The 13,499-nt window shown below is 47.2% G+C and overlaps 1 protein-coding gene across 1 annotated transcript in view; it reads right to left on the bottom strand.

The window, feature by feature from the left end:
* LOC140468936 (WD repeat-containing protein 72-like) overlaps positions 1 to 13,499 on the bottom strand; it is a 300,146-nt gene that overhangs the window by 243,952 nt on the left and 42,695 nt on the right. The window contains exons 5-9 of the mRNA XM_072565060.1: positions 12,997 to 13,171; positions 2,652 to 2,728; positions 2,428 to 2,547; positions 753 to 934; positions 20 to 122 (exon numbers count right to left, since the gene is read on the bottom strand). Of these exons, the coding sequence (XP_072421161.1) occupies positions 20 to 122; positions 753 to 934; positions 2,428 to 2,547; positions 2,652 to 2,728; positions 12,997 to 13,171 (657 nt within the window). The remainder of the gene's footprint in view (positions 1 to 19; positions 123 to 752; positions 935 to 2,427; positions 2,548 to 2,651; positions 2,729 to 12,996; positions 13,172 to 13,499) is intronic.

Below are 13,499 nucleotides of genomic sequence, written 5' to 3'. Positions count from 1 at the left end.
GTTCAAAAATGTACATTACCTTCCGGTTAACATCTTTTGATGTATAGCAGAGCAACCGAGGTGAAACAGTTTCAGTTAATGAATGTCCATGGGAAGTAAAAATGCCAGCTTTGAACAGGCTGCTGTAAAGACATTGAAGAATTTACTGGTCAAGAAGTGGGTTTGCTGCTGAGCACAAGTAAAGCCAGAGAGATTTGTGACTTCTATCAGGGAAAGGCCAACAAGTTGAAATCACATGCAATATACATAATATTGAAGGAGCTGTTTTGAAATCCATTCCTCCACAATTTTAACATGAACTGCCTACCATTGAAGCAGTAATCAGTAGGAGCTCAGAAAATATGTAAACACATTAGTCACCAAGACACAATTCCAACCCCATTTATCCTCCAATATTACAAAACTTATTCTCAGTGATTCAAAATTCCTCACTTTTTAAATTATCCACTTCGCCCTCCGGAACGTCCATTGTTTTGCATGCAGCGTCAGAAGGATTCTTTCTCATTTTAATAAAACGAATAGTCTTTACTTATTAAGTTCCTCCTCACAAGTGTAGCAGGAAGTTCTGGCTGATTACTCCCATTCTCTAGACTCTCGCAGTGGGAGCCAATGTGCACAGCTGCCAACATCCTGACAAATGTCCCACTCTGGGAAAGCTTTGTGTGCACTGGTCTTTTAAAAAAAAAACATATCAGTCCCATGCTGGGATTTTCACGGTGGAATGAATGGAACATCCACCACTCGTACCGTACCTGAACTTTTCACGTGGTTTCCCCATCTGTCCCCACCTGTCGGGCAGCTGGTAGATGTAACTGTGCCCGGTCTCGGTCCAGATGATTATTTTGTTTGCAGCCAAGACTTCGCCACCAGCCCAGTGGTGACCATTATTGCAGTTGACAAAGCACAGCAATGAGAAGTCACAGTAATCAAATACCTACAGGACATCAATGAGAGAATAAAATGTCTACAAGAGAGGCACCATTTTATTTTTACATCTGTGTAATGCCTCAATCCAGTAAAACATCCAAAAGTACTTCGCACCAACATTACCAGACAAATACATCCAGTGAGTCAAAAAAGCAGATATCAGTCAAAGAGACAGATCTTACAGAACATCTTAAAGGAGGATAGAAAGAGGCAGAAAAGCAGACAGAGAGAGGCAGAAAATTCTGGAAAGTAGGGCCAAAGCAGCTGAATGGCCCAACTGCCAGTGACAAGACCAAGGGCAGAATGAGAGGTCTTAGTTTTAGGCCAAGAGATGGCAGATTTAAAACAACGATGACAACAAATTACTTCTCTCAAAGGGTTGTGAATCCGTGGCTTTCATTACCCAAAATTGTGGCCACTGGAATACTGGACTAATTTAAGAAGATAGACAGATTTTTACTCGGTAATGGATTTAAAGGTTAAGGGGAATGGGCAGGAAAGTGGAGTTGAGGCCACAATGAGCTCAACCATGATTGTGTCCAAATGGTGGAGCAGGCTCAAGGTGCTTCTGTTTTTTTATAACATAGGGATGCACAGTAGTTAGAGATACATTGCAATGAGGTCATAGAGGGGCTTAAACAAGAATACAAAGTGAAAATCAAGGCATTTATATACCGAATGTAAATCTGGATGGCTGCAATTGCTTTCCACATCCAGCAGATTTACAAATTTAAATTGACAGATAAAGTTCACAACTGAAGGAATAAATCTTAGTTTACAGACTAAATTCAGAAATTATTTGAATTGCCAGGCAGAATTAATTATCTATCCACGTACGAATTTTTCAGAGCTGCTTTAGGACTGAAAGAAGAGGAGTGTACACTGCTAACATTCCTGATGAAGATCTTATGCTCGAAACGTTGACTCTCCTGCTCTTTGGATGGTGTCTCACCCAGATGGGCTTTTCCAGCACCAGCATCTGCAGTCCTCACTCGCTTTCTCCTGGTAAGTGCCTTATCAAGTCTCAGAGCATTGCATGATCTCACAAAAAACAAGCTGCTCTTAAATACCGTCACCTTGAGGTTGGCAAAGTGGCAGCAATTTTGTGTGCCAGTGCAAACACCAAGAAATTAAGTGACAATTAATCTAATTTTGGCACCATTGAATGAGAAGGATGTTGACCATGATCAAGGATGTGGTCCAATGGGTAGGACAATGAGATTGTAAAAATCATGCTTTACAAGTAAATGTGACTTCAGTTGAACAAGTCTTTCAAAAGAAAGTTACTAACATAATATAGCGCTCTCCTAGCACTCGGGAGAAGTGCTCACTGAGGTAATGTGCTCAGATCCTGTTATAGGGCTTGAGCCTGTGACTTTCTGACTGAAGGGCTAATGTGTTACTAGCTAAGCCAGGCATAGCCAATCCATTGTACATTATATTTTTTCGCTCTTTTAGTTTAATGTCCCCATATTATTTTAGCATGGCATTAAAACATACCTTCCAGCAATCAGAGCAAACTACTAACAGCAAACGTTCAGTATAGGTACAGAAACAGACTGCTTGACAATTAAAACATTGGAGTGACTTGGATTCCGCTTCAAAAACATCCTCCCTTGCCTGCAAAATACAAAACAAATACTAGAGCAGGCAATGAAGAATCTGTACTGTAATAGAAAGCAGAATTTCTACAATGTCGACTGCATGTTTTGCAATGAGCTGACCTGGATACCATTAACTGATGAAGAAAGGTCCCACACTTTGAGGTCTCCTGTCACTGATATGCCCACCAAGGAATCCTCTGCAAAATAAAGCCACAGAAGAGAAATATTATGGAGACTATTAGCATTTAGAATAATGTGGGTCTAAAAGGTGTGGGTCTAAATGTGGCCCTGTAACATTAGAGTACCATACTTACCCAAGTAATGGTCGATATGAAGTAAATATCGATCCCTAACTTTTAGAAAAAGTTTTTGTATTTATACCTGCTTGACCTGGTGGTCAGACTTGCCCTGATGTAATCCTACTCATTGACAGAACAGAACAGTCTTAAAGGTACCTTGGGAGTGTGCACATCAACACATGATGTCAAGATGACCACTTCAATGGCACATACTGCATTCCTTTGGCACTTTTGGGAGTGCAGTTGAAAGAAACAATGTCCAACCTGAAAATCATAGTGAGATGTTGGGAGAGGGTGGATTTCAACCCCTTGAAACTATTACTTATGTAAAAGTTAGCTAAAAATGTGATCTGAGAAACATCACTTTCACAGGAGTATATATGGTGACATAATGCTTATCCCAAATCTTCAAATGAAAGCACTTTGAACATACATGCAGTTAATCTATCCTGTTAAAAGATAGATTTGGAGAATGGCTTACAGTTAACGTGTTTAATCTCTATTCAAAGCACTTCAATTTCATTTTGTTCTTGAATACTCAGTAACCATTTTTTAAAGGAATCAACATAAATTTTAAACAGGTACAAACCAGTGTTATCAATCTACTGAACACAGTGTGGTGAAAGTTGTGTGATTTACATATATATAAATTAGTTTCATTTAAAAAAAAAGTTTGGATTTTAAACTAGTTGGATATGAGTTTAGTCTATTTGTTTGAAGCAGTTTAATAATTAACTACATCAGCATTTTTGGCACCATGATTTAAAATCAGTCTGTGTCAGGTAGCAGATGACTAAAGGCCTCATACAGGGTTTATGTAAGTTGCTTTATATTATGAGTTTTACAACAGTAGAAGAAATGAATAAGCCATTTGTTTAACAGCTGAGGGATGAGTAAGAGTTTGTTTAACTTAACTAAAAAGCTTTTGAAGGCAGTTCAAAGGAGAACTGACTGAAACTGGATGTAGGAATAGGTTCTCTTAATGATCAGATTAGTTAAGTGAAAATGAGTTACCTGTGTTAGGCTTTCAGTTTGTGAAACTTTCATACCAGGAGCTGTTCTGAAGAAAGGTCACTGGACCCAAAACATTAACTCTGTTTTCTCTCCACAGATGCCATGAAACCTCCTGAGTTTTTCCAGTGGCACAGTGGCTCAGAGGTTAGCACTGATACCTCACAGCGCCAGGGACCTAGATTTGATTGCAACATCAGGCGACTATTTGTGCGGAGTTTGCTCATTCTCCCCGTGTCTGTGTGGGGTTCCTCTGGTTGCTCCAGTTTCTTCCCACAGTCCAAAGATGTGGTTTGTGAATTGGCCAAGCTAAGTTGCCCATCGTGTTCAAGGATGTGTAGGTTAGGTGCATTAGTCAGAGGTAAATGTAGGGTCTGGGTGGGTTACTCTTCAGAGGGTCGGTGAGTACTTGTTGGGCTGAAGGGCCCTGTTTCCACACTGTATGAATTCTAATTCTAAATTTCTGTTTTTTTGTTCCATACCAGGAGTGTTTGGTTAGAATTCTGGGTTGGTTATTTAAAACTGAGACAGTCTAATAATTCAGTTGTGAGAAACAAGGAAAAAGGTTTCACAGGTTACAGAACTGGAACTGACCTTGACTGGCCTGTCTATCCCCTATACTCTCAGCTATGCCTGTCTCTTTGTTGGCTATGTAGAGCAGTTGACCTTCCGTAATTACACCGGCACCACTCCCCACCTCTTTCTCCGCTACATTGATGACTGCATTGGCACCACCTCGTGCTCCCGCGAGGAGGTTGAGCAATTCATCAACTTCACCAACACATTCCACCCTGGACCATCTCTGACACCTCGCTCCCCTTCCTGGACCTCTCCATCTCCATTAGTGACAACCGACTTGACACTGACATTTTTTACAAACCCACCAACTCCCATAGCTACCTGGATTACATCTCTTCCCACCCTATCTCTTGCAAAAATGCCATCCCGTATTCCCAATTTCTCCACCTCCGCCGTATCTGCTCCCAGGAGGATCAGTTCCACCAAAGAACACACCAGATGGCCTCCTTCTTTAGAGACCGCAATTTCCCTTCCCACGTGGTTAAAGATGCCCTCCAACGCATCTGGTCCACATCCCGCACCTCTGCTCTCAGACCCCACCCCTCCAACCGTAACAAGGACAGAACGCCCCTGGTGCTCACCTTCCACCCTACAAACCTTTGCAAAAACCAAATCATCCGCCGACATTTCCGCCACCTCCAAAAAGACCCCACCACCAGGGATATATTTCCCTCCCCACCCCTTTCCGCCTTCCGCAAAGACCGTTCCCTCTGTGACTACCTGGTCAGGTCCACACCCCCCTACGACCCACCCTCCCATTCTGGCACTTTCCCCTGCCACCGCAGGAACTGTAAAACCTGTGCCCACACCTCCTCCCTCACCTCTATCCAAGGCCCTAAAAGAGCCTTCCACATCCATCAAAGTTTCACCTGCACATCCACTAATATCATTTATTGTATCCGTTGCTCCCAATGTGGTCTCCTCTACATTGGGGAGACTGGGCGCCTCCTAGCAGAGCACTTTAGGGAACATCTCCGAGACACCCGCACCAATCAACCAAACCGCCCCGTGGCCCAACATTTCAACTGCCCCTCCCACTCTGCCGAGGACATGGAGGTCCTGGGTCTCCTTCACCGCCACTCCCTCACCACCAGACGCCTGGAGGAAGAACGCCTCATCTTCCGCCTCGGAACACTTCAACCCCAGGGCATCAATGTGGACTTCAACAGCTTCCTCATTTCCCCTTCCCCCACCTCATCCTAGTTTCAAACTTCCAGCTCAGCACTGTCTCCTTGACTTGTCCGGACTTGTCCGACCTGCCTATCTTCTTTTCCACCTATCCACTCCACCCTCTCCTCCTTGACCTATCACCTTCATCTCCTCCCCCACTCACCCATTGTACTCTATGCTACTCTCTCCCCACCCCCACCCTCCTCTAGCTAATCTCTCCACGCTTTAGGCTCACTGCCTTTATTCCTGATGAAGGACTTTTGCCCGAAACGTCGATTTCGCTGCTCGTTGGATGCTGCCTGAACTGCTGTGCTCTTCCAGCACCACTAATCCAGTCTTTGACTCTCTTGTCAAATCACTCTACAAATTTGATAGGGAAGAAAAATTTCTCTGAATTTTGTTTAATTGCACCAATATTGTTTTGGAGAGTGGATGTGATTTCATTTTGCTGGGTTTTGAAATCTTTTAAATTTTGTGTTACATGTTTGTTTTAGTTGGTTTATTTTACTTTACTATTTTTGAAAAATGTGTAATAAACTTCTGTTTTATTGTTAAAACGAAACCTGCAGCCTGGCTTGTTTGTGTTTCAGTGAAAGACAGTCACACTAAACTGAAAAGAAGAAGTATGATCCACCAAGCCAGATTTCATTCTGGGGTCTGACTCGTCCTGCAGTCATCAACATTCTCACTAAGTTGTGTGACTGCTCAGATGCTTGCAAGTTCTGCACATGCCCAAATATTGTGCTGGCACATTGACATGTCAGTGCAAGTCACCGCTGCACACAGACTTTGGAAGTTTTCACAGCAAAAGGAAAATTTACAGAGAACGTAGATAGTTCAAATACAGAGGTCCTAACAATACCCAGAGCACATTACGGAGCATATTAGAATCAGACTTTAATGGATGGAAATTTTATGAATGCTTCACTGAAGGGAGAGACCAGAACTGGTGGATAAATGTGAGTCACCCATCTCAGAGATGAAGAGAATTATTTTTCTCTCAGAGAGATATTGGTAGATGGATTCCTCTTTGCGAGAGAGCAAGCTGGTTCACAAAATATCTTAAAGTCTGAATTTGATAGATTCTTAGCCAATAAGAGCGTGAAAGAGTAGAGGAGAACAAACAGGTCAGTGTAGGGGATAGACAGGTCAGGGTAGGGAATGTGGTGCTGGGTAGGCACAGCCGGTCAGGCTGAGGAGCATGAGACCGACATTTCGAGCTTGACCTCTTCATCAGGAAGATGATGCACAAAACATCGACTCTCCTGCTCATTGGATGCGGCCTGACCGGCTGTGCATTTCAGGCTCGACAATTTTCGACTATGATCTCCAGCATCAGCAGTCCTCAAATTCTCCCAGTGTATCGGATGGACAAGTCAGTGTAGGGGACAGGCAGGTCAGTGTAGGGGATGGACAGGTCAGTGTAGGGGATGGACAGGTCAGTGTAGGGGTAGGGCAGATCAGTGTAGAGGATAGACAAGTCAGTGTAGGGGATGGACAGGTCAGTGTCGGGGATGGCCAGATCAGTGTAGGGGTAAGGCAGGTCAGTGTAGGGGATAGACAAGTCAGTGTAGGGGATAGACAGGTCAGTGTAGGGGATAGACAGGTCAGTGTCGGGGTAAGGCAGGTCAGTGTAGGGGATAGACAAGTCAGTGTAGGGGATAGACAGGTCAGTGTAGGGGATAGACAGGTCAGTGTCAGGGTAAGGCAGGTCAGTGTAGGGGATGGACAGGTCAGTGTCGGGGTAAGGCAGGTCAGTGTAGGGGATGGACAGGTCAGTGTAGGGGATAGGCAGGTCAGTGGAGGGGATGGACAGGTCAGTGTAGGGGACAGACAGGTCAGAGCAGGGGATAGGCAGGTCAGTGTAGGGGACAGGCAGATCAGTGTAGGGGATGGGCAGGAGAGTGCAGGGGACAGACAGGTCAGTGTAGGGGACAGGCAGGTCAGTGTAGGGGATAGACAGGTCAGTGTAGGGGTAAGGCAGGTCAGCGTAGGGGATGGACAGGTCAGTGTAGGGGACGGAGAGGTCAGTGAAGGGGACAGACAGGTCAGTGTAGGGGATGGGCAGGTCAGTGTAGGGGATGGGCAGATCAGTGTAGCGGATGGACAGGTCAGTGTAGGGGATAGACAGGTCAGTGTAGGGGACAGACAGGTCAGTGTAGGGGATGGGCAGATCAGTGTAGCGGATGGACAGGTCAGTGTAGGGGATAGACAGGTCAGTGTAGTGAATGGACAGGTCAGTATAGGGGATAGACAGGTCAGTGTAGTGGATGGACAGGTCAGTGTAGGGGATAGGCAGGTCAGTGTAGGGGATGGACAGGTCAGTGTAGGGGACAGATAGGTCAGTTTAGGGGATGGACAGGTCAGTGTAGTGGATGGACAGGTCAGTGTAGGGGATAGACAGGTCAGTTTAGGGATGGACAGGTCAGTGTAGCGGATGGACAGGTCAGTATAGGGGATAGACAGGTCAGTGTAGGGGATGGGCAGATCAGTGTAGAGGATAGACAGGTCAGTGTAGTGGATGGACAGGTCAGTATAGGGGATAGACAGGTCAGTTTAGGGGATGGACAGGTCAGTGTAGTGGATGGACAGGTCAGTATAGGGGATAGACAGGTCAGTTTAGGGATGGACAGGTCAGTGTAGTGGATGGACAGGTCAGTATAGGGGATAGACAGGTCAGTGTAGCGGATGGACAGGTCAGTATAGGGGATAGACAGGTCAGTGTAGTGGATGGACAGGTCAGTATAGGGGATAGACAGGTCAGTTTAGGGGATGGACAGGTCAGTGTAGTGGATGGAAAGGTCAGTGCAGGGGATAGACAGGTCAGTTTAGGGGATGGACAGGTCAGTGTAGCGGATGGACAGGTCAGTGTAGGGGATAGACAGGTCAGTGTATGGGACAGACAGGTCAGTGTAGGCAATGAGCAGGTCAGTGTAGGGGATGGACAGATCAGTGTAGGGGATCGAGAAGTCAGTGTAGGGGATAGACAGGTCAGTGTAGGGGACAGACAGGTCAGTGTAGGGGTAAGGCAGGTCATTGTAGGAGATGGAGAGGTCATTGTAGTGGATGGACAGGTCAGTGTAGGGGATAGACAGGTCAGTGTAGTGGATGGACAGGTCAGTGTAGGGGATAGACAGGTCAGTGTAGTGGATGGAAAGGTCAGTGTAGGGGATAGACAGGTCAGTTTAGGGGATGGACAGGTCAGTGTAGCGGATGGACAGGTCAGTGTAGGGGATAGACAGGTCAGTGTATGGGACAGCCAGGTCAGTGTAGGCAATGAGCAGGTCAGTGTAGCGGATAGACAGGTCAGTTTAGGGGATGGACAGGTCAGTGTAGCGGATGGACAGGTCAGTGTAGGGGATAGACAGGTCAGTGTATGGGACAGCCAGGTCAGTGTAGGCAATGAGCAGGTTAGTGTAGGGGATAGACAAGTCAGTGTAGGGGACAGACAGGTCAGTGTAGGGGTAAGGCAGGTCATTGTAGGAGATGGAGAGGTCATTGTAGTGGATGGACAGATCAGTGTAGGGGATAGACAGGTCAGTGTAGGGGACTGGCATGTCAGTGTAGTGGATGGACAGGTCAGTGTAGGGGATGGACAGGTCAGTGTAGGGGATAGACAGGTCAGTGTAGGGGATGGACAGGTCAGTGTAGGGGATGGACTGGTCTGTGTACTGGACTGGCATGTCAGTGTAGGAGATGGAGAGGTCAGTGTAGGGGATAGGCAGGTCAGTGTAGGGGACTGGCATGTCAGTGTAGGGGATGGACAGGTCAGTGTTGGGGATGGACAGGTCAGTTTAGGGGGTAGACAGGTCAGTTTAGGGGATGGGCAGGTCAGTGTAGGGGATAGACAGGTCAGTGTAGGGGATGGACTGGTCACTGTAGGGGATGGACAGGTCAGTGTAGGGCATGGGCAGGTCAGTGTAGGGGATGGGCAGGTCAGTGTAGGGGATAGACAGGTCAGTGTAGGGGATGGACTGGTCACTGTAGGGGATGGACAGGTCAGTGTAGGGCATGGGCAGGTCAGTGTAGGGGATGGGCAGGTCAGTGTAGGGGTCAGACAGGTCAGTGTAGGGGATGGGCAGATCAGTGTAGGGGATGGGCAGATCAGTGTAAGGGACCGACGGTGCAGCGTAGGGGATGAGCATGTCAGTGTAGGGGATGGACAGGTCAGTGTAGGGGATGGACTGGTCTGTCTACGGAATGGATTGGTCTGTGTAGGGGATCGACAAGTCAATGTAGGGGACACACAGGTCAGTATAGCGGATGGACAGGTCAGTGTAGGGGACGGGCAATTTAGTGTAGGGGATAGACAGGTCAGTGTAGGGGATGGACAAGTCAGTGTAGGGGATAGACAGGTCAGTGTAGGGATGGACAGGTCAGTGTAGGGGTAAGGCAGGTCAGTGTAGTGGTAAGGCAGGTACGTGTAGAGGATGGATAGGGTTAGTGTAGGAGATGGACAAGTCAGTGTAGGGGATAGACAGGTCTGTGTAGGGGGCAGACAGGTCAGTGTAGGGGACAGACAGGTCAGTGTAGGGGACAGACAGGTCAGTATAGGGAATAGACAGGTCAGTTTAGGGGACAGACAGGGCAGTGTAGGGAATAGACAGGTCAGTGTAGGGGACAGACAGGTCAGTGTAAGGGACAGACAGGTCAGTGTAGGGGACAGACAAGTCAGTATAGGGGATAAGGTAAAAACAATGACTGCAGATGCTGAAAATCAAATACTGGATTAGTGGTGCTGGAAGAGCACAGCAGTTCAGGCAGCATCCAACGAGCAGCGAAATCAACGTTTCGGGCAAAAGCCCTTCATCAGGAATAAAGGCAGTGAGCCTGCAGCGTGGAGAGATAAGCTAGAGGAGGGTGGGGGTGGGGAGAAAGTAGCATAGAGTACAATGGGTGAGTGGGGGAGGAGATGAAGGTGATAGGTCAAAGAGAAGAGGGTGGAGTGGATAGGTGGAAAAGAAGATAGGCAGGTCGGACAAGTCAAGGAGACAGTAAGTGAGCTGGAAGTTTGAAACTAGGATGAGGTGGGGGAAGGGGAAATGAGGAAGCTGTTGAAGTCCACATTGATGCCCTGGGGTTGAAGTGTTCCGAGGCGGAAGATGAGGCGTTCTTCCTCCAGGCGTCTGGTGGTGAGGGAGCGGCGGTGAAGGAGGCCCAGGACCTCCATGTCCTCGGCAGAGTGGGAGGGGGAGTTGAAATGTTGGGCCACGGGGCGGTTTGGTTGATTGGTGCGGGTGTCTCGGAGATGTTCCCTAAAGCGCTCTGCTAGGAGGCGCCCAGTCTCCCCAATGTAGAGGAGACCACATCGGGAGCAACGGATACAGTAAATGATATTGGTGGATGTGCAGGTGAAACTTTGATGGATGTGGAAGGCTCCTTTAGGGCCTTGGATAGAGGTGAGGGAGGAGGTGTGGGCACAGGTTTTACAGTTCCTGCGGTGGCAGGGGAAAGTGCCAGAATGGGAGGGTGGGTCGTAGGGGGGTGTGGACCTGACCAGGTAGTCACGGAGGGAACGGTCTTTGCGGAAGGCGGAAAGGGGTGGGGAGGGAAATATTTCCCTGGTGGTGGGGTCTTTTTGGAGGTGGCGGAAATGTCGGTGGATGATTTGGTTGATGCGAAGGTTTGTAGGGTGGAAGGTGAGCACCAGGGGCGTGCTGTCCTTGTTACGGTTGGAGGGGTGGGGTCTGAGGGCGGAGGTGCGGGATGTGGACGAGATGCGTTGGAGGGCATCTTTAACCACATGGGAAGGGAAATTGCGGTCTCTAAAGAAGGAGGCCATCTGGTGTGTCCTATGGTGGAACTGGTCCTCCTGGGAGCAGATACGGCGGAGGCGGAGAAATTGGGAATACGGGATGGCATTTTTGCAAGAGATAGGGTGGGAAGAGGTGTAATCCAGGTAGCTATGGGAGTCAGTGGGTTTGTAAAAAATGTCAGTGTCAAGTCGGTCGTCACTAATGGAGATGGAGAGGTCCAGGAAGGGGAGCGAGGTGTCAGAGATAGTCCAGGTAAATTTAAGGTCAGGGTGGAATGTGTTGGTGAAGTTGATGAATTGCTCAACCTCCTCGCGGGAGCACGAGGTGGCGCCAATGCAGTCATCAATGTAGCGGAGGAAGAGGTGGGGAGTGGTGCCGGTGTAATTATAGACAGGTCAGTTTAGGGGATGGACAGGTCAGTGTAGCGTACAGGCAAATGTGAGGACTGCACATGCTGGAGATCAGAGTCAAGATTAGTGTGGTTCTGGAAAAGCACAGCAGGTCAAGCAGCATCTGAGGCACAGGAAAATCAACGTTTCAGGCAAAAGCCCTTCATCAGGAATGGTGATGAATTGTTTTTGCCCATAACGCCAATTTTCCTGCTCTTCGGATGATGCCTGTCCTGCTGTGCTTTTCCAGCACCACTATAACCTTGATAGTGTAGGGGACTGGCAGAATTGTGTAGAGGATGGACAGGTTAGTTAATGAATGCACAGGTCAGTGTAGGGTACAGGCAGGTCAGTGTAGGGGACAAGCAGGTCACTTTAGGGGATAGACAGATCAGTAGTGGCCACATTCAGATCAGCCATGAATTTGTCAAATAGCATAGCCGTCTTGAGAGGCTGAATGGACTACTCCTGCTCCTAATTCATCAGTTTACATGCACATAGGAAGCCCGTCAGTATCATCTGACTGTGTTGGATCTTTGGGAGAGGTATCCATTTAGCTCTACTCCTTTCTATTTCTCCATTGCATTGGCTTTGAGAATCTTTGCTTTTCAAGTATGACTCCAATTACTGCTTAAAAGTTATAACTGAATCTGCTTCCACTACTCATTTTAGATTAGATTCCCGACAGTGTTGAAACAGGCCCTTTGACCCAACCAGTCCACACCGACCCTCCGAAGTGCAACCCACCCAGACCTACCTCCCTCCGACTAATGCACCTAACACTATGGGCAATTTAGCATGGCTAATTTACCTGACCTGCACATCTTGGACTGTGGGAGGAAACCAGAGCACCTGGAGGAAACCCAAGCAGACACGGGGAGAATGTACAAACTCCATGTAGCCACTCGCCCCAGGCTAGAATCAAACCTGGGACCCTGGTGCTGAAAGGCAGCAGCACTAACCACTGAGCCACCCTGCGGTGTTGCACTCCTGACCACACCCACTCACTTTGTGAAAGAAATCCTCTTCATTGCTTGTCTGGTTCTTTTTCTAGTTTAAAATCTGTGTGATGCAGGAACAGGAAGGCATGGGTGCAGAACAATGGGGGAAGAGGGGTACAGAAGAGCCCAGATTTGCAGAAATAGAAAGGTGGTGGAAGAACAGGGCTGCAGGAAGTTACGGAGATAAGGAGAGAAGATGTCATGGAGGGGGTCTCCTGATTGGCATTGTCAAACCCGTCCTAATTGGAATTCCTTGCTACCTTGAATTCTTTGGGAACGGACGATACACATTGAGCTGATCCAGTCAGGTGTCGCAGATGAAACAAGGGCATGGCAAAGCTCCAGACTGCGGGCATCAATGACCAGGACATCCTGATACTGTCCACAACAAAGCAACCAGCCATCACCGGACATCCGAAGCGAACGGTAATAGTACTGAATGAGGAGAATAGTGTCACCATTGTTTCATTAATAAATCATTCCAAAGTTCCAAAGACCTATTCAGAGTCATTGTTTTTTAAAAATAATTTGCAGTTAACTATATATCAGTTTACCTGAGATTCTAAATTGATTATTGTTTTTCTATTCACATCATATTCTACAACAGAGCCGGCTGACACTAATCAAATGCCAAAAAGAACTAAACAGATCAGAATCTTACAGGTCCTAAGAGTTTTGACCAGCAATATCATAGCTCTTATGCAAATATCCTACAGTATTCCCCTAAAATGACAAGTGATTAATCAACCTCAGGATTGACTTT

This window comes from Chiloscyllium punctatum, chromosome 48, assembly GCF_047496795.1.
Source record: "Chiloscyllium punctatum isolate Juve2018m chromosome 48, sChiPun1.3, whole genome shotgun sequence".
Lineage (NCBI taxonomy): Eukaryota > Metazoa > Chordata > Chondrichthyes > Orectolobiformes > Hemiscylliidae > Chiloscyllium > Chiloscyllium punctatum.
Note: the sequence above shows the minus strand (reverse complement) of the source record. Positions and strands in the feature narration are given on the sequence as shown.